The sequence below is a fragment of the Sapajus apella genome, unplaced genomic scaffold (assembly GCF_009761245.1).
Source record: "Sapajus apella isolate SASKATOON/1434 unplaced genomic scaffold, GSC_monkey_1.0 scaffold25, whole genome shotgun sequence".
Taxonomy (NCBI): domain Eukaryota; kingdom Metazoa; phylum Chordata; class Mammalia; order Primates; family Cebidae; genus Sapajus; species Sapajus apella.
Genome location: NW_022436965.1, coordinates 11,093,278 through 11,113,881, shown reverse-complemented (window position 1 = coordinate 11,113,881; position 20,604 = coordinate 11,093,278). Strand labels below are relative to the sequence as shown.

At 39.9% G+C, this 20,604-nt stretch overlaps 1 protein-coding gene across 1 annotated transcript in view; it reads left to right on the top strand.

Annotated features, from left to right (window-relative positions):
- The first annotated feature begins 6,224 nt into the window (after window positions 1-6,224).
- TDRD5 (tudor domain containing 5) overlaps window positions 6,225-20,604 on the top strand; it is an 89,448-nt gene continuing 75,068 nt past the window's right edge. The window contains exons 1-3 of the mRNA XM_032291271.1: window positions 6,225-7,173; window positions 7,794-8,201; window positions 9,913-10,103. Of these exons, the coding sequence (XP_032147162.1) occupies window positions 6,942-7,173; window positions 7,794-8,201; window positions 9,913-10,103 (831 nt within the window). The 5' untranslated portion in view covers window positions 6,225-6,941. The remainder of the gene's footprint in view (window positions 7,174-7,793; window positions 8,202-9,912; window positions 10,104-20,604) is intronic.

Sequence of the window (20,604 nt, the reverse complement as noted above, 5' to 3'; positions counted from 1 at the left end):
TGTTTTTTTTTTTTTTGTACTAAAGATACATTTCCTATTTCTGGTGGCTTGTGTGACCCTGAGGACTCTATTTTCGTCCCTTTCCAGTTCAGTGTTATGGAAGAAGTATGGCGGGGAGGGAAGGGGTGGAAAGGGAAGAGGACAGACAGGGAGAGGAAGAGGCTGATCCTAGAGCAGTGCTTCCCGTCTTTCCCATTAAAGGACAGAAAATAATACTATTTGAATAGCATACTGGGGCAACCTGAGGGGACTTGAGGGTATCTGTATAGGGCTTGCTGGAAACAATTTTTGATATATAATCATAGTTTTAAAAAGTGTTAGGGATTCTATATCAGTGAATTAAATTTGTACACAAATATTTTAAAATTTTAAAATAGAATATTGAGTTTGCTTCCACAGATATAAATTTTATGTTTGAAATGACTACAAGAAATCCCAAAGTTTTAAAAATTATGAACTCTAAATTTTGTTACCATCAATGAGAAACGTGTTCACACAATTTTAAAAGCTTTAAAAATCATTTTTACAATCACTTAAAAATTTACAGCAGTTGAACTTAAAAAATCTAATTTCCTTCATCAACAAATGTAATTTTGGTATTTCTTGTGATAATGTGAATGGGTTTCAAATCTAATCAACTTTTGCTTTAAAAGTATTTCAAAATAATGATGAGGCTGGGCATGGTGGTTCATCCCTGTAATCCCAGCACTTTGGGAGGCCAGGATAAGAGGATCTCTTGAACCCAGGAGTTTGAGACCAGCCTTGGCAACCTAGAGAGATCGCTGTCTCTATGCATGAATGAATGAGAAAGGGAAAGAAAAAGAAAGGAAAGCAGCTCTAGGGAGCCCAACACATGCATTATTAAGAGCTGTCGCAGTGCAGTTCAAGTAGATTCTCTGCCTCTCTTGCTCTGCTCTGTGCAATCTCCGTGGGCAAGCGAGCACGAACTTCTCTCGTAAGTGAAGGCAGAAGCAGGTCCTTGACAGTGCTTAGCTTCTTGCAGCAGATCAGTGAGTGCTGGATAGCTTTTACCATGCTACCTGGAGGCCTGTGGCATGTCAGCCGATCCCACTTGGTTGCCTTCTGAAAAGTCTGGGTGTAGGCTACTTTGGCCAGGATGTTCCCAGCATCTCTTTAACCCCCAACCCTAAAGCTTTCCCTGCGGGCTGAGAAAATTAGTATCAGTCTGTACACCTGTAATCTATTTGGGGCAACAGAGGTGGGAAACTCCTCTACAGCATGCATCCGAATCACTTGGAGGGCCTGTTAAAGCATAGATTGCCGGACTCATCCCTCCACCCCCACTTTCTGATTCAGCAGGTCAAGTGAGGCCTGATAATACGTATTTCCAACCAGTACCCAGGTGACACTGGTGGTCTGGAACCACACTTTGAGAACCAGTACGATACAGGTTAAAAAAAGTGCTTTCTAAATACTCCATTTACAGCAGCCCCATTCTGTCTTATCCTGGTTTATTTTTTGTAAGATCCTTTATCGTTACTTGACACCATGTATTATATATTTTATCTGCTTAATGCTTGTCTTTGGTAATGTCCAGAAAAACGGGAACTTTGTCTTGCTCACCGTTGTTGTCCCATCTCTGTTGTACTTGGCACACAGTAGGAGCTAAAAGATATTTGTTGCTTGAATGAACATGCCTTTTGGAAGGCATTAGCCAAAGCTGAAACCATGAGGATGAGAGAGCTCACCTAGGCAGAAGGTGATGCATAAAAAGGCGAATAGCCAAGGCCAGACCTTGTATTAAACGTACATGGACATTAACAGAATAACAAAAGCAGGAAATAGAGCAGAATGCTGGGGACCACGTGCAGTGCAACAGCATCATAGAAACCACAGGGGGGAGATTTTCAGAAAGGAGAAACCAACAGTTAACAGCAGAGATAATGTAAGACGAAAGACTGAAAAGTCTGTAAAACTTGTCAATTAGTAGATTTGCCTTTGATGACTGTGGTAAAAGAAAGACGTCCTGAGTAGCAGGCTGATTGCTGTGGAATGAGTGGTAAATGGTGGATGAAAAAGTGGGAAAAAAACTGAGTGTCGACTGTTTAAGGATTTGGCCCAAAAGGAAAGGCTGGAGTGGAAGGTAGGTCAAGAGAAAGTGTTTATTTCTCCTTCCTGCTGTCTTTCTCCTCTCTCTGTGTCTGTGTTATGTGTATGTAAGATCAGAGCATTACTGTATGCTATAGAAAAGTAGTCTGTGAAGAGGTGTTGAATATACAGGATTGTGTAATAATAACCAAAGGGCAAGGTCATGATCCTAGAGGAGCTGAAGGGATAGAATCAAGAGTAGGATGGATGACCCCCTTACCCACTGAGACCAGAAGGAAAGACATGAGGGGAGCTAGTTTAGAAGACTGGGCTGAAAATTGAGGGGGTTCATGTACGAGAGCCTCCATTTGTTCTGGGGGCGATTTGGAGCAAAGTCATCTAGTGATAGGGCAGGAGTGGGGTAATAAGAGCAATGGCAAAGGCTTGGAGTCATTGCTGTGGGAAATAGACTTGAACAATGGCATCCGATGGACCCAAATTGGGCATAATGGTAAAAGACTTTGGGATATGGGGATGTTATATTCATTCTATCACATGCTGTAGCTCACTACTCCTTATTCTGTTCTTCAAAAGATTTTCTCCTCCTTGTCATAGTGTCTCTCTCCGTCTCTCTCTCTCTCTCTCTCTCTCTCTCTCTCTCTCCCTCTCTCTCTCTCTCTCTCTCTCTCTCTCTCCCCTCCTGGCTGTTTTCTAAGGCAGGAATGCGGGAAGGAGCAGCTGTGAATTAAAATACGCTCCCACAGGAGGCAAGCAAGGATGGGAGGTGGTCATGTGGAGGGAGTTAATTACCAGAACAGTGGGCTCTAGTCATCATAACAGGCAGCAGGGTGGAAAACACATTAGTCAGACCCAGGAGCTCTCTGGTTAATTAACTTTAGGAACCCAAGGAATGGACTCAACAAATAACCCATTAAGTCCGTTTGGTTTGTATAACAAAAACAAACCCAGGCTGGGCAGTGACTCACACCTGTAATCCCAACACTCTGGGAGGCCAAGGTGGGAGCACTGCTTCAGTCCAGGAGTTTTAGACTAGCATCAGCAACATAGCAAGACCTCTACCTCCTCCTACAAAAAAAGTTAAAAAAAAATTAGCTGAGTCTGGTGGAGCATGCACTACTAGCTACTCAGGAGGCTGAGGAGGGAGGACTGCTTGAGCCTAGGAGTTGAGGTCTTCAGTGAGCCATGATCATGCCACTTTTGATCCCAGTAGTTCAAGACTTCAGTGAGCTATGATCATGCCACTGCATTCCAGCCTGGGCAAAAGAGTGAGAGCCTGTCTCAAAAAAAAAAAAAAAAAAAAAAAACAAAAAACAACCCACAAAACACAGCTTTAGTCTGGGAAACAGAGGCCTCTCATGAAAAAGAGAGATACAACTTGTCACCCCTTTATCGTCACTAAATCAGATCTCAGATCCACAGCCTTTTGAGCATCGTCCAGATATTTTTTTTTTTTTTTTTTTTTTTGAGATGGAGTCTCGCTCAGTCGCCCAGGCTGGAGTGCAGTGACAGGATCTTGGCTCACTGCCACCTCCACCTCCCAGGTTCAAGCGTTTCTCCTGCCTCAGTCTCCCGAGTAGCTGGGACTACAGGGGCTTGCCACCATGCCTGGCTAATTTTTTAATATTTTTAGTAGAGATGGTGTTTCACCGTCTTAGCCAGGATGGTGTCGATCTCCTGACCTTGTGATCCGCCCGCCTCTGCCTCCCAAAGTGCTGGGATTACAGGCATGAGCCACCACACCCAGCCAGCCCAAATATTCTTGAAGAAGGATGCTGTGGAAATACTGTACGTAAGACTTCGTGCAAACTTTCATCTCCCCAAAGACTTTGTGCTCCCTTATAGAAAACTACTCTAGAGAAAAGGAAATACCCAAACTTTTTAGTGACTATAATATGCAAATCCCAAACTATCACTAATTTCTGGGACCCCAAATGTTGCTGTTTGCCATCAACATTTTGAACTTATAGAGGTTGGGTGACACAGGAACTGATTTCTGGCCCAGGTTCACCTTTGGGCAAGGGTAGTGGAACTGTGAATTCATCCTGTGGTTAGGGACTCTAGTTGCCAAGTGAATAGCTGGAATAGGTCATCTTAGCACCTGGCAGAGTTCCTACATTGGGACACTCACCCATGGAGTAAGGGCTATTCCTGTAGGAAGTACCAAGTGGGGTGCCAAAACAGTACATCAAAAGCAATACCACATTCCTGGAAAATTGCAGAGGTATTACCATCAAAGGAGAGAAAGATGCTACTGTGATGGTTCCCACCTCATTCCCATTCACTTCACAGTTGCCACAGGGTCTTGGTAACTGCAAACCCAATCAAGGGGGGACTCTAAGGGTAGCTACTGTTCCCCAATGGAGTCTTTCTAAAGAAGCAACTTCACACAGCCTCTGACACTTGGTTTGAAGTTATCGATCTGGGATTTAGCTCCAGAATATCTTTGTAAAAACTCTTTTTTATATTATGCACCAGTAACTTTTTGATTCAATAACAGATTTTATGTTTTTATTGCCTATCACTTTCTTATATCCTGGTTCATATCTGTATATCAGTTTCTTCACTTTGCAATGGGCATCATATTTGTACCTTTTTTCAAAGTTGTTGGGGAGAAATGAGATAATCTCTGTAGAGAGCACATAGTATGTGCTCAATGTCTGTTGCTTCATTATCTGAGATAACTGGGGATAAGAGTCTGGGACATCTTTTTGTCAATTCATTGTTCATTTTGCAGCAGTCATTTTCGAGTCATTCAGTGGATAAACTTTCTGAATCCTTTCATGTCTGAGGATGTTTTTATTTTCCTTTCACTTTACTGTTGATTAGCCTAAAGGATTCCAGAGTTAGTCCTGAAGATATTGTCATTGAGAAATCCAAAGGCAAACTAATTTCCATTGTTTTATAGATAACATTTCCATATAAAAATCTCTTGATTCTCTTTCTCCTAGAGTTTACCTAGGACAGGATCTTTTTCATTAATTATTCTCAGGACTCTAAGTGGGCCCTTTTAATCTGAAGGCGTGTTTTGGTGCAAATTTAGGACATTTTCTTCTTTTTAACTCCCCAAACCTAATCGTCATTCTTGCTGGTTTTTATTTCTACTTTTGTCATTCACATATTGCAATGTTTAGATCAATTTTCCATGTCTTAACTTTTTGCTAATTGCTATTCAGCCCTGCCCATTCTGCTATAAACCAGCCCATAAGTCTTATTTTCTATTTTTCAGGGATTCCTCAATATTCCTGCCTCATTGATGGAACATTTTGTTCCCTTGGCTTTAAAAAAAGCATTATGTCATGAGATTTAAGAAAGAAGATAAGGTCGTTGTGTGTCCTCAAGTCTCTTTGTTGATTCAAATTCTGTGGTTATTTTGGCTTGTCTTGCTTTTTAAATTAGACTGTACATTTTAAGGTACAGGTCTTTATATTATACAATGCCTCTCTATTCTGTATCTCTGAAACTACTGTTTTCTGGTTTTCAAGGGCTTAATAGATCTGGCTCACTCTACCAAACCAACAAATAAATCCAAATAAATCTTTAGCTTCCCAACTCTATCTCCAGTGGCACCTAGAATGTTGTCCACTCATTCAAAAAGATCTCCTAACCCCACCCATTCCTTCATCAGGGAGCCAGAGTTGCATCTAACTCTGCAGGGATTCTCAACCAAGAATCAGAATTGTCTGTGATTTTCCTCAAATAAACCCAGACCTACTGAATGAGAACCTTTGTTTATCAGACGTGTGCATCCTTTTCTTCGCTTAAATAGCTCCGCAGGTGATTCTGAGGCCCACGCGTCCTGCTTCCCGCCCAGGGCGAGTGCGGGCCCCCGCCCCGAAGGTGGTTGGATTGGTGCGAGCGCCCCGGGCCCCACCTCCCGTCTTCGCACCGCGTTGGAGGAGGTAGGCGCCGGTGATCCCGGAAGGCGGCCCGCCTCGGCAGCCGGGCCCATTGGCCCCTGAGACTGGGACGGATCTCAAACCTGACCCCCGAGCGGCTAATCCTGCCCAACGGTCCCACCCACCACGTGCCCTCGGGGCTGGAACGCGGCGCGCCGGGAGCGGATTGCAGGCCGGGGGACGCTTGTGCGCAGGCGCGCGGGACGCCGTCGCAGCTACCTTCCTGCGCCGCTTCCTGCGAGGGCGCCCTAGTCTCCACCCGGTCCGCAACGGCAGCGTTGGCGTCACGGCGCGGTGCGGGCAAGACGGGTGACTGGCAGCAGGGCGGTGCTGGGCCGAGAAGTGCTTCACCTGGCGCCTTCCGCTTTTCCTTTTCACCTCTGGTTGCAGAGAGCCACCAGGGCAAGTGGAAGGGCGATGCTCCGCTCCCGCGAGGGGCACCAAGAGACGTTGGGGGCGGGGCGGGGACCCAATCCTAGATAGGTTAGGGGGCGGGCGAAGAATGGTGGTGGCTTCAGATAAGAGGGAGCAGGGAGCGTCCCCTCGGCTTGAGGTGCAGCAGGTGTGCGGCGGGGGCGCCTTTCCGTGGGGCCCTCGCTCTGCAAGGCGGAGGCGGTGTTGCGTTGGCCTCAGTTCCCAGTTCTGGTTCCAGAGGAGCCCGCGAGGGCTTTGGATAGGAAGTTTGCGTTGGCGTCTAACATCGCACAGGAACCCCAATTAACGCCTCCCCCTGGCCACGGGCGGAGTTCTTGACACCTGTAGCTTAATCAGCGCCTGTGGAGATTCAGGGATTGAATCGCCAGGCCACGCACAGGTCGCAGGGCACCCTCCAGTACTACTGCTGCCTTACCACTCTTAAAACTCGTGTCTCAGTTATTTGTATCCCACTATTGGTTGTTTAAAAAAATTTTTTTTTTCATGTGTTTGCCCTCTTCCTCATGAGCTACGTTTCTGTCTTCAGTACTGTAGGGCACAATGTCTGAACAAGAGCGTATACAGGAATGTCTGCGGAAGGAAATAAGATCACTTCTCATTTCCACCAAAGATGGTTTGAGCCCACAGCAGTTGGAGAAGGAGTACCTTTTGATGGTTGGCAACCATCTACCACTCCGGATCCTTGGGTATCGGTCCACTATGGAGCTGGTATTGGACATGCCTGATGTTGTTAGTGTCTGCTCCGGTGCAGGTGGTACCGTAATACTGAAAGGTAGGTTTAAGACTTTTGAAGGTCTATAAACTTTGTAATAAAAACAGCTGCCTAGTAAATAATTATTCTAGTTCTACAGTTATTCCGTATCCCAGCCAGTGGATTTTAATTTGGTGGGGGAGGGAGAATCTTAGGTGCTTTTGAGGTTGTGGGCAAAGTTAGAACCTCTGCAAAAGTAACAAACCATTCCCACAGTGACTACAATTGTGCACTCACAAAAACTACATTTTACATATGATTTCGGGTTATTGCACCTTCAGTCGGGAGAAACAAAAAAAGGACTTCTTAATTATAAAAACATGTTTTCAATTCCGTGAAGCACAGGAAAAAACCATTGTAGGGAAGTTTGTAGTTCTTCCCAAGAGTTTCAAATCTGTCGGGAGTCAATTGTAATGATAATACATTGAGTTATCTTTTCTTCACCTGGTAGAAGAGCTAGCAAGGTGTTGCCCAAAATGCAAGAAATCGAGGAACCAAGAGTTACTGTTTTTTATCGTGCTGCCTGGATAAACAGTTATTTGGAGGGTTAAGAACTGTATAAGCACAGATACTAAGGATAAAGAAGGGAGTAAGGTTTCCACTTAAATGTGTGTGTGTGTGTTTTTTTCACATCTCCTTAGCCATTCCAGATGAATCTACCAAAGGAATAGCAAGCTTAGTTGCAAAACAGAAGAGCAGCCATAAGGTTCGAAACTACATGCATAAGGGAAGGCCCAGCTTTTATTCTGGACCAAGCTCTCATCGGCGAGTACCTTACCGAGGACGGGTTGCCCCTATTCTTCCAGCTGTTGTGAAGAGTGAGTTGAAGGACCTGTTGGCATTATCTCCTGTTCTCCTTTCTGATTTTGAAAAGGCATTTGCCAAAAGATTTGGACGATCATTCCAATACATGCAATATGGATTTCTCTCCATGTTTGAAGTGCTGAATGCTGCTTCAGATGTCATTTCTGTAGAGCAGACCAGAGCGGGTTCTTTGTTGATGCTGAAGAAGAGTGTAACAGAGGAAAAGTGGAGAGGATGGCCAGCAGGTATGCATGTGGGCAAATGTTGGAGCATTCCTGGCACACAGAGGGGTGTGTAATGGCTAAGGTCCATGAGTTTGTTGAAGTCGAAGCCTGGCTCTACTACTTGCTAGTTGAGTGGTCTCAGGCAAACTATTCAATCTGTTTAAGCCTGATTTCCTCATCTCTAAAATAGAAATAACAATATTTGCCTCTTGGGGTTGTGTTGAGGACCTTACATGAGGCGAGTTCTGTGAAGTGCTTGGCATTTAGTAAGCTCATAATTAGTGTTAGCTATTATTATTTTTAAAATCACAAGATCTGCTCTTTCTAGAACACTGTAAATTTACATGAATAGTTGTATTCATGCAAAGAAGCTATAAGTAAAATGAAAAGTTAAAATACTTAAAAAAATTATTAACGTTAACCCGTCTAATCTTTGCCATCACTGGGCTTATCCTAGGAGACACTTTGATAACTTTTGTGGTGTAATGATAACCACCTTATCTATACCATTTAACCTTGTATCCTCATTACTGTATTAGGTAGGGTGAGTAACCCTGTCTTATAGATAAGAAAACCAAAGCTCAGGAAAATTAAATGGCTTTTCCAAAGTCACATGGCTGGAAAAGTGGTAGTGGTACAGCTAGAGTTAGTTCCCAGCTCTTATTGCTGCCCATCCAGTGCTTTTCTGCCCAAATGCTGTGTCGTTAAAGGCTCAAAAGACTGACGTGACCATCTGCATGGTATCTCCCTAGACAATAATGCAGTTACTACACTAAGCATTGGTGGAGCCTATTTGGGAGAATTCTATGCCTATTTCAGTGAGTTTCTTTTTCTCCAAAATCTGCATTTAGATTAACATAGGTGAAACATGAGGATGTGTCACAAGTTTATAAACCAATATTTACACTGTGGTGGGTGATGTAGTTTGAGGGTATGAGGATATACTTAGGAAGACTCTGGAGGCCACCAAGTGTTTCAAGTCTAGCCCTCAACTTTATCAGTATTCTTAAAGTCCTCTAACATAGGAAGACTCACTATTATGAGTTGTAGAAAGCACTTTGCCAATTTATTGAAGAGTTGTGGTGAGAGGGGGGTGAATATTCCTTTCCAGTGATTCTATTCATGTTCTCCATCCATGGTTCCTACCTCTCTTATCAGGATGTCATGAAGTAACTTTTGTTTTTTTTCTTTTTTGGTGAACTTGACCTTAGGGTAAAGAGCTAGGCTGTGGAGAAGTCCGGTGATAGATCTTTCATGTTGTATAACAGAATACACCTTTCCAGTGTTATTCCCCCTTCCTACAAATCTTAAAGAATTTATACTTTATTCTGTAGTTTTTCATCTTCCCAGAACTGTGCTACTACTAGTAGTTACCCAGTTTGAAAAGCATAGTTCTAAGCAGGTTTGGAGACTGTTTTGTCTCCTAAATGAGATACAGCTTTTTACATATGAATCCCACCTCTCTGTAATTATATTCAGGTTACCTTAAGTGGAGTTTTAGATAACCCCAACCTTTTTGGAACACTTAGGATCTCTGTCTTCCTCTCTGGATGCCTAATAACTTATAATATATGTAAGTTTTGGCTTAATATAAAAATGTAAGCTTTCTTTTCTTAATTTTTACTTCTAAGTTGAAGGCAGTTAGCTCACAGTAGCCTCTATATGTAGCTACCAGAAAATGAAATAGAAGTTGCTAGTGACAATTTTTCTCTTCTTCTGTTACTCACAAAAGGTAAGATTTTTACCCAGCCATTTAGAATGAAACAAGGGTCATACTCCGCAGGCTTTCCGGTAGCAAAGGCATGCTTTTCACAACCCACTTCAAACATGGAACCACCGAAGCAAATAATGAGCATGGAAAAGACTTCCAACTTAAATGTAGTGGAGACTTCAAGGCTGAATCAGACTGAAAAATTAAACCAGGTGAGATAAGAATTTGAAGATATACAGTGTTTTTAAATTCAGTGATGTTAACACTTTGATCTCGTGGAAAGGCTGATCTTTTAAAGACTGAAGTCATTCATGTATTTCAAATTTGGCTAAGCATTTCCCATGATTGTGTAGATTAGTAAGAAGTGAGAAGTGGAGTGAAAGAAGAGTTTGATTTTATCACCTCCATGGTTTCTACTATTTTCTGCAAATGATTCCCAAATCTCTGTCTCTAGTTCTAGTTCCTCACTAAAGTTACAGAAGCATATTTGCAATTTACCTCGTGAATATCTTCTGAATAGCTGTCCCTGAGCATAATAATCCTGGTATTTTCTGTGACTGCAATCCTGAAGGACTTTGAATAAAAACCACTAGAATATAACCAATAAATGCCTGGCTAAATCACCATGTTAACAACTTAAGTTAGAGCTCAGAATGAGCACATGGAAATTAAGTTTAAAACATGAAAGTGCCTAACTTCTAATAATAGCTTTAATAACATAATTTACATGTAGTAAAATGTGCTCATTTTAAATGTGTAGTTTGAGTTTTGATTAATATATAATTATTCAATCACCATAAAAATAAAAACATTTCCACCATCCCCAAAAAATCTCCTTCATGCCACTTTTTAGTTTCTTTTCCCAACTGCAGCCACAGACAACCACTGCTTTCTATGATTTTGACTTTCCAAGAATTTCATATAAATGGAATCAAGCAATATCTAATCTTTTGCGTTTGGCTTCTTTAACTCAGTAGAATACTTCTGAGGTTCATCCAAGATGTATATAACAGCAGTTTGTTCCTTTTTCTTGTTTACTATTAGTCCGTTATAAAGATACACCTAAATTTGTTATCCCTTCCCCATTAGGTGATATTTGGGTTGTTCCTCTTTGGTCCTTGACTTATAAGGCCATTATCAATATTTGCATACATCTTGTATGGACCTAGTTCATTTCTCTTGTGTAAATGCCTAGGAGTTGGATTACTGCATCATATACTAAGTGTATGTTAATAAGAAATCGCCACTGTTTTCCAAAGTGGCTGTATGAGTTTCCTTTCCCGTGAGATATGTAGGAGAGTTGTAGTTGTTCCACTTCTTTGTTAACATTTGGAATTGTCAGTTTAAAAAAATATTAGCCATTTGAGTGGGTATGTAGTGCTATCTCATTATGATTTTAAGTTGGAGATCATAATCTAATGATAATGTTGAGCATTTTTCACATCCATATCTGCCATTTGTATTTCCTTTTTGAAGTGTCTATTCAAGTATTTTGCCCATTTTATGAAAATATTGTATTGGAAAAATTTACATATTCTGGACGTAAGTCCTTCTTAGAGACATGTTTCGCAAATATTTTCTCCTGGTCTGTGTTTACTTCTTCATTTCCTTAATCCTGTCTGTTGTGGAAAAGTCTTTAATTTTGATAGAGTCTAGCTTATTCATATTTTTTTTGTTTGTTTGTTTGTTTTTTTTTTTTGGTAGGGATTCTTGCTCTGTTGCCCAGGCTGGAATGCAGTGGTGCAGTCTTGGCTCACTGCAACTTCCGCCTCCCGGGCTCAAGTGATTATCCTGCCTCAGCTTCCCAAGTAGCTGGGATTACAGGTGCCCATCCCCCCACCCCAACCCTGCCCGGCTAATTTTTGTATTTTTATTAGGGACAGGGTTTCACCATCTTTGCTAGGCTGGTGTCAAACTCCCGACCTCAGGTGATCCGCCCAAAGTGCTCGGATTACAGACATGAGCCACTGCGCCCAGCTCATACTTTTCTTTTATTCTTGCCTACCTAATAGATTCTAATCTGAAGCTACAAACATTTTCTCCTTTGTTTTCTTCGAAGTTTTATTTTTTATTTTTCTAGTTCCTTTTTTTTTTTGGACAGAGTCTTGCTTTGTGGCCGGGCTGGAGTGCAATGGCGTGATCTCGGCTCCCTGTAACCTCTGTCTCCCGGTTCAGGCGATTCCCCTGCCCCAGCCTCCCAAGTAGCTGGGACTACAGGCATGCATCACTACACCCAGCTAATTTTTTTTTTTTTTGTATTTTTTTTTTTAAGTAGTGACTGTGTTTCACCATGTTGGCCAGGATTATCTCAATCTCCGGACCTCGTGATCCACCCATCTTGGTCCCCCAAAGTGCTGGGATTACAGGCGTGACCCACTGTGCCCAACCTATGTTTTCGGTTCTTATATTTAAGTATATTATCCATTTTAAGCTAAATTTGCGTAAGGTACCAGGTACAGATCAAAGTTTTCTGCACATAGACATTTATTCCAGCACCACTTGTTGAAAAGAGACTTTTTTTCTACATTGAACTACCTTATTTTGGCACCTCTAGTGAATCTGTTGGCCTCACACGTGTAAATTCTGTTTTGAGACTCTATTTGGGTCCATTTTTCTGTGTGTCTGTTCTTTTGTCGATACCTTGCTATCTTTATTACTGTAGCTTTATAATATCTTAGTCATATATAGTCGTGTGTCAATGACAGGGATACAATCTGAGAAGTGCGTTGTTAGGTGATTTTACCATTGTATTATCATCATAGAATGCTCTTACACTAACCTAGATGGTATATAACCTACTACACACCTAGGCTATATGGTATAGCCTATTGCTTATAGGCTACAAACCTTTATAGCATGTTCCTGCACTGAATGCTATAGGCAGTTGTAACATAATGGGGTATTAATGTGTGTAAACATAGAAAAGGTACAGAAAAAATACAGTATTATAATCTTGTGGACCACCATCATCCAGGTGGTCTATCATTGACCACAAATCACAATGCAGCCCATGACTGCAGTTAAGTCTTGCAACTTTGTTAATTTTCGAAAGTGCTTTGGATATTCTAGGTTTGCATTTGCAGATGCATTTAATTTGTTACAAATCAGCTTGTCCGTTTCTGAAATAAGATTGTGATATTTATTAGAATTAAATTGGATCTATAGGTAAGTTTGGGGGGGAAATGACATCTTAACAATATCTAGTCTGCTGATTCAAGAACATGGTATATCTTCATTTATCTAGGTCTTTACATTCTGTCAGTGATGTTTTATAGTTTTCAATGCATAAGGTTTGCATATATTTTGTTAAACTTACCCTTTATACCTTTCATATTTTTATGCTATTATAAATGATATTTAAAATTTCTGTTCATTGCTAATAGAAAATCAATTGGATTTTTTTTTTTTGGTATGTTGAGCTTGTATTCTATGACCTTGAATCGTGATACTTGATAAACTCAGTTCTGTAATTCAAATAATTCTAGCAGCTATTTTGTAGAGTTCGGATTTTCTGCATAGACCATCATGTCATCTGGGAGTAAAGACAGTTTTACTTCCTTCTTTTCAATCTATCTGCCTTTACCCCAACCCTTACCACACAGTGTAGGCTCTCTAGTATTATATAGTATGTTAGAAATGTGAGAGTGGGCCGGGCACAATGGCTCACGCCTGTAATCCCAGCAATTTGGGAGGCCGTGGCGGGTGGATCATGAGGTCAAGAGATCGAGATTTTCCTGGACAACATGGTGAAACCCTGTCTCTACTAAAAATACAAAAAATTAGCTGGTCATGGCGGTGTGCACCTGTAGTACCAGCTACTTTGGAGGCTGAGGCAGGAGAATTCCTTGAACCCAGGAGGCGGAAGTTGCGGTGAACCGAGATCATGCCATTGCACTCCAGCCTGGGTAACGAGTGAAACTCCATCTCAAAAAAAAAAAAAAAGTGAGAGTGGAAAATCTTGACTTGTTCCTAGTTATATGGGGAAAATATTCAGTCTTTATAATATTAACTGTAGGTTTTTAGATGCCTTTTATCAGGTTGTGAGGACATTCCCTTCTATTCCTAGTTTTTGAGAATGTTTTTCATGAATGTATATTGAATTTTGTTATACTCTTTCTCCATACGTTGAAATTATAGGGCTTTTCTTTTTTTAAAATTACTTTTCTTGGTTTTATATTCAGGCAACCTTATATTGCTGAATGAATTCCATTTGGTCATCATATAGTATCCTTTTTATATGTTGCTACATTCAATTTGCCAGTTATTTTAAGGGTTTTGCATTTATGTTCATAAGATATGTTCTGCAGTTTTCTTGTAACACTTTTGTCTGGTTTTGGAATCACTTTAATACAGACCTCATGTGAAATGAGTTGGGAAGTTTTTTTCTACCTCTTCTGAAAAAGTTTTTTCTTTTCTTTTCTTTTTTTTTTTTTTTTTTTTTTTTTTTAAGACGGGGTTTCACCATGTTGGTCAGGCTGGTCTTGAACTCCCGACCTCAGGTAATCCGCCTGCCTTGGCCTCCAAAGTGCTTGGATTACAGGTGTGAGCCACCATGCCTGGCCCTCTAGAGTTTGTTTTTCTTAAATATTTTGTAGAATTTATTAGTGAACCAAATTGGACCTGGAGCTTTTTTTGTGTGGAAAGGATTTAAACAACAAATTCAGGGACATTTTGGATTGTCCACTTTTTTTTATGAGCCGTGGTACCTTGTCTTTCAAGGTGTTGTCCATTTTATCTAGGTTGTCAAATGTATTGAAATAAAGTTGTTAATAATTTTCCTCCAATAACATTTTAAGGTCTGTAGGATCTGATGATTGCTCCTTCTCTCTGTCCTTCGCACACACATACCAATCTTGCTAAAGATTTAGTCACTTATACACAGTTATGCATCACGTAATGACACTGTTGTTAATGGACTGCATGTCAACAGTAGTTCCATAAAATTATAACAGAACTGAAAAATTCCTGCCACCTGGTGGTGATGTAGGTGTTGTAACACGTAGTGCGATGCAACACTTGTATTTGTGGTGCCAGTCATATACATAGCACATACAATTATGTACAGTATGTAACAGTAATGACAATGAACAACCATGTTATGGGTTTATGTTTTTACTGTACTATACTTTGTATCATTATTTTACAGTGTGCTCTTTACTAAAAAATTTAATTGTAAAACAGCATAAGGCAGTTCCTTCAGGAGATATTCCAGAAGGAAGACATTTGTTATCATAGGTGATGACAACTCCATGCATATTATTGTCCCTGAACACCTTACCACATGACAAGATAAATTTAGTGTAGCCTAAGTGTATGGTGTATATAAAGTCTACAGTAGTGTACAGTAATGTCCTAGGCCTACACATTCACTAACTACTCACTCACCTAGAGCAGCGTATAATCCTGCATGCTCCATTTATGGTAAGTGCTTTACACAGGTGTCCCGTTTTATCTTTTATACTCTATTCTTACTGTACCTTTTCTGTGTTTAGATAGACAAGTACTTACTATTGTGTTACAATTGCCTGTGGTATTCAGTACAGTTTTGTACTCTTTGTAGCCTAGGAGCAATAGGCTATACCATATAACCTAGATGTGTAGTAAGGCTATACCATCTGGGTCTGTGTTAAGTACATTCTGTGTTCGTACGACAATGAAATCGCCTAATGTGTTTCTCAGAATGTATCCCCATTGTTAAAAGATGCATGACTGTATTTTTCTTTTTTTTTTCCATTTATTTTATTGCATTTTAGGTTTTGGGGTACATGTGAAGAACATGCAAGATTGTTGCATAGGTACACACGTGGCAGTATGATTTGCTGCCTTCCTCCCCATCACCTACATCTGGCATCTCTCCCCAACTCCCCACCCCCCACCGTCCCTCCCCTATTTCCCCCCAACAGACCCCAGTGTGTAGTGCTCCCCTCCCTGTGTCCATGTGTTCTCATTGTTCAACACCCGCCTATGAGTGAGAACATGCGGTGTTTGATCTTCTGCTCTTCTGTCATTGAGATACCATTTCATGCCAGTTAGAATGGCGATCATTAAAAAATCTAGAGACAACAGAAAACCTGGAGACAGCAGATGCTGGAGAGGATGTGGAGAAATAGGAACACTTTTACACTATTGGTGGGAGTGTAAATTAGTTCAACCATTGTGGAAGACAGTGTGGCGATTCCTCAAGGACCTAGAAATAGAAATTCCATTTGACCCAGCAATCCCATTGCTGGGTATATATCCAAAGGGTTATAAATTGTTCTACTATAAGGACATGTGCACACGAATGTTCATTGCAGCACTGTTTACAATAGCAAAGACCTGGAACCAACCCAAATGCCCATCGATGATGGACTGGACAGGGAAAATGTGGCACATATACACCATGGAATATTATGCAGCCATAAAAAACGATGAGTTTGTGTCCTTTGTAGGGATGTGGTTGAACCTAGAAACCATCATTCTCAGCAAATTGACAGAAGAGCATGGCTGTATTTTTCAAAGAACAAGACTTTAGTTTTGGTTTTTTAAAATTTTTCATTGTTTTATTTCATTGATTTCTGTGCTAATTGTTTAGTAACGTCTGTTTACTTTGGGTTAATTTCCTCTTTGCTCATAATATGCAAGTTTGGTCATCGATTTTGGTCCCTTTTTAATGTAAACATTTAAGGTTATAAATTTGTTCTAAGTATTGCTTTAGCTATATCTCCCACATTTTGATATGAAATTCAAATTTGGTATGAAAACTCATTTTCAGGTCAAAATTTACTAATCTTCCTTTTGATTTTTTTGTGTGTATCGTGGATTATTTAGAAGTGTGTGGTTTAATTTGCAAATATTTGGGGATTTTTTTTTTTCCAGAGATGTTTCTGTTCTAATTTCATTGTGGTCCAACAATATAGATTTCATTCTTTATACATTTTTTGAGACTCATTATATGGCTCAGAATATGTTTATCTTGGTAAGTGTTTAATAATTCACTTCAAAAGAATATGTATTCTGCTATATTTGGGTGTAGTATTCTATAAATGTCAAGTTATGTCATTCAGGACTTCTTTTTTTAAATGAGGTTTTTTACTGAGGAGGAGTATTGAAATCTTCAAACATAATTATAGATTTTTATATTTTACCTTTTAGTTCATTTAGTTTATGCTTTGGCTATTTTTTTTCCACAGATTGTTGGGATACAGGTGGCACCACTAAAGAACTACGTAAGTTCTTTAGTGGTGATTTGTGAGATTTTGGTGCCGACATCACCCAAGCAGTATACACTGCACCCTATTTGTAGTCTTTTATGCCTTACCCTTTCCTTCCCCTGCAAGTCCCCAAAATCCATTGTATTATTCTTATGCCTAGGCATCCTCATAGCTTAGCTCCCACATATCAGTGAAAACATCTGATGTTTTGTTTTCATTCCTGAATTACTGCACTTAGAATATATAGTCTTCAGTCTCATCAAGGTCACTGCAAATGCCGTTAATTCATTTATTTTTATGGCTGAATGGTATTCCATTGTGTGTGTGTGTGTATATATATATATATATATATATATATGCACCGTAGTTTCTTTATTCACTTGTTGATTGAGGGGCATTTGGGTTGATTCCGTAATTTTGCGGTTGCAATTTGTGCTGTTATAAATGTGTGTGCAAGTATCTTTTTCATATAATTATTTCTTTTCCTCTGGGTAGATATCTAGTAGTGGGATTGCTGAATCAAATGGTAGTTCTACTTTTAGTTCTTTAAGGAATCTCCACACGGTTTTCCATAGTGGCTGTACTAGTTTGCATTCCCACAAGTAGCATAGAAGTATTCCCTGTTAACCACATACATACCATCATCTACTGTTTTTTGATTTTTTAATTATGGCCATTCTTGGAATAAAGTGGTATCTCATTGTGGCTTTGATTTGCATTTCCCTGATCATTAGTGATGTTGAGGATTTTTTCATATGTTGGCCATTTGTATATCTTTTGAGAATTGACTGTTCATGTCCTTAGCCCACTTCTTGATGGGATTGCTTGTTGTTTTTTTTTTTTCTTTTTTCTTGCTGATTTGAATTCATTATAGATTCCAGATATTAGTCCTTTGTTGGATGTATAGATTGTGAAGATTTTCTCCCACTCTGTGGGTTGTCTGTTTACTCTGCTGACTGTTCATTTGCTGTGCAAAAGCTCTTTAGTTTAGTCCTATTTATCTTTGTTTTTATTGCATTTGCTTTTGGGATTTTGGTCATGAAATCCTTGCCTAAGCCAATGTCTGGAAGGGTTTTTCCAATATTATCTTATAGCATTTTTAGTTTCAGGTCTTAGATTTAAGTCCATAATCCATCTTGAGTTGATTTTTGTATAAGGTGAGAGATGAGGATCCAGATTCATTCTCCCACATGTGGCTAGCCAATTATCCTATCACCATTTGTTGAAAAGGGTGTCTTTTCTCCACTTTGTTTTTGTTTGCTTTGTCAAAGATCAGTTGGCTATAAGTGTTTGGGTTTATATCTGAGTTCTCTATTCTGTTCCATTGGTTTATGTTCCCATTTTTATACCAGTACCTTGCTGTTTTGTTAATTATAACTTTATAGTATAGTTTGAAAGCAGATAGTTTGATGCCTCCAGATTTGTTCTTTTTGCTTAGTCTTGCTTTGGCTATGTGGGCTCTTTTTTGGTTCCATATGAATTTTAGAATTGTTTTTTCTAATTCTATGAAGAATGATAGTGGTATTTTGATGGGGATTACCTTGAATTTGTAAATTACTTTTGGCAGTGTGGTCATTTTCACAATATTGATTCTATCCATCCATGAGCATGGGATGTGCTTCCTTTTATTTGTGTCATCTATGATTTCTTTCAGCAGTGTTTTGTAGTTTTCCTTGTAGAGGTCTTCCTCCCCCTTGGCTAGGTGTATTCCTAAGTATTTTATTATTTTTGCAGGTATTGTAAAAGGGGTTGAGTTCTTGATTTGATTCTCTGCTTGGTCACCGTTGGTGTATAGAAGGGCTCTGATTTGTGTACATTAATCTTGTATCTGGAAACTTTATTTAAATTCTTTTTTTTCTTTAAAGACAAAGTCTCACCCTGTCACCCAGGCTGGAGTGCACTGGTGTGATGTTGGCTCACTGAAACCTCCACGTCCCAGGTTTAAGCAATTCTTCTGCCTTAGCCTCCTTAGTAGCTAGAACTACAGGCATGTGCCACCAGGCCTGCCTAATTTTTGTATTTTTAGTAGAGATGGGGTTTCACCATATTGGCCAGGCTGGTCTTGAACTCCTGACCTTATGATCCACCTGCCTCGGCCTCCCAAAGTGCTGGGATTACAGGCATAAGCCACCATGCCTAGCTTGCTTAATTCTTTTATCAGCCCTAGGAGCTTTCTGGAGGAGCCTTGAGGGTTTTTAAGGTAAATGATCATATTGTCAGCAAGCAATGACAGTTTGATTTTCTCTTTTCCAATTTGGATGTTCTTTGTTTCTTTTTCTTATCTGATTGCATTTGGCTAGGACTTCCAGTACTATGTTGAGCAGTGGTGAAAGTGGGCATCTTTGTCTTGTTCCATTTCTCAGAGAGAATGCTTCCACCTTTCCCCATTCAGTATTATGTTGGCTGTGGGTTTGTCATAGATGGCTTTTATTACATTGAGGTATATCTCTTGTATGCTGATTTTGCTGAGAGCTTTGATCATAAAGCAATGCTGGATTTTGTTGAATGCTTTTTCTGCATATACTGAGATAATCATGTGATTTTTGTTGTTAATTCTGTTTATGTGGTGTATCACATTTTTTGACTTGCGTATGTTAAACCATCCCTTCATCCCTGGTATGAAATCCACTTGATCATGGTGGATTACTTTTTGATGTGTTGTTGGATTTGGTTAGCTAGTATTTTGTTAAGAATTTTAGCATCTGTGTTCATCAGGGATATCAGTCTGCAGTTTACTTTTTTTGTTAGGTCCTTTTCTGGTTTTGGTATTAGGGTAATGCTGGTTTCATAGAATGAATTAGGGAGGGGTCTCTCTTTCTCTAGCTTGTGGAATTGTGTCAAAAGGTTTGGTACCAATTCTTCTTTGAATGTCTGGTAGCATTCTGCTGTGAATCTGTCTGCTCCTGGAACTTTTTTTTGTTGTTGGTAATTTTTAAACTACCATTTCAACCTCGCTGCTTGTTACTGGCTGTTCAGGGTATTCACTTCTTCCTGACTTAAACTAGGAGGGTTGTAGTTTTCCAGGAAGTTATCCATGTCTTCTAGGTTTTCTAGTTTATGTGCATAAAGCTGTTGGTAGTAGCCTTGAATGATGCTTTGTATTTCAGTGGTGTCAGTTGTAATATCTCCTGTTTCATTTGTTAATGAGGTTATTTGAATTTTCTCTTTTCTTCTTGGTTAATCTTGCTACTGGTCTATCATTTTATCTTTTCAAAGAACCAGCTTTTTGTTTCATTGATCTTTTTTTTTTTTTAAATTTTAATTTCATTTAGTTCTGATCTTGGTTATTTCCTTTCTTCTGGTGAGTTTGGGTTTGGTTTGTTTTTTGTTTCCTTAGTCCTTGAGTTATGACCTTAGAATGTCAGTTTGTGCTCTTTCAGACTTTTTGATGTAGGTGTTTAGGTCTATGAACTTATCTCTTAGCACCACCTTTGCTGTATCCCAGAAGCTTTGATAGGTTGTGCCATTATTGTCATTGAGTTCGAAGAATTTTTAAATTCCATCTTGATTTTATTTTTGA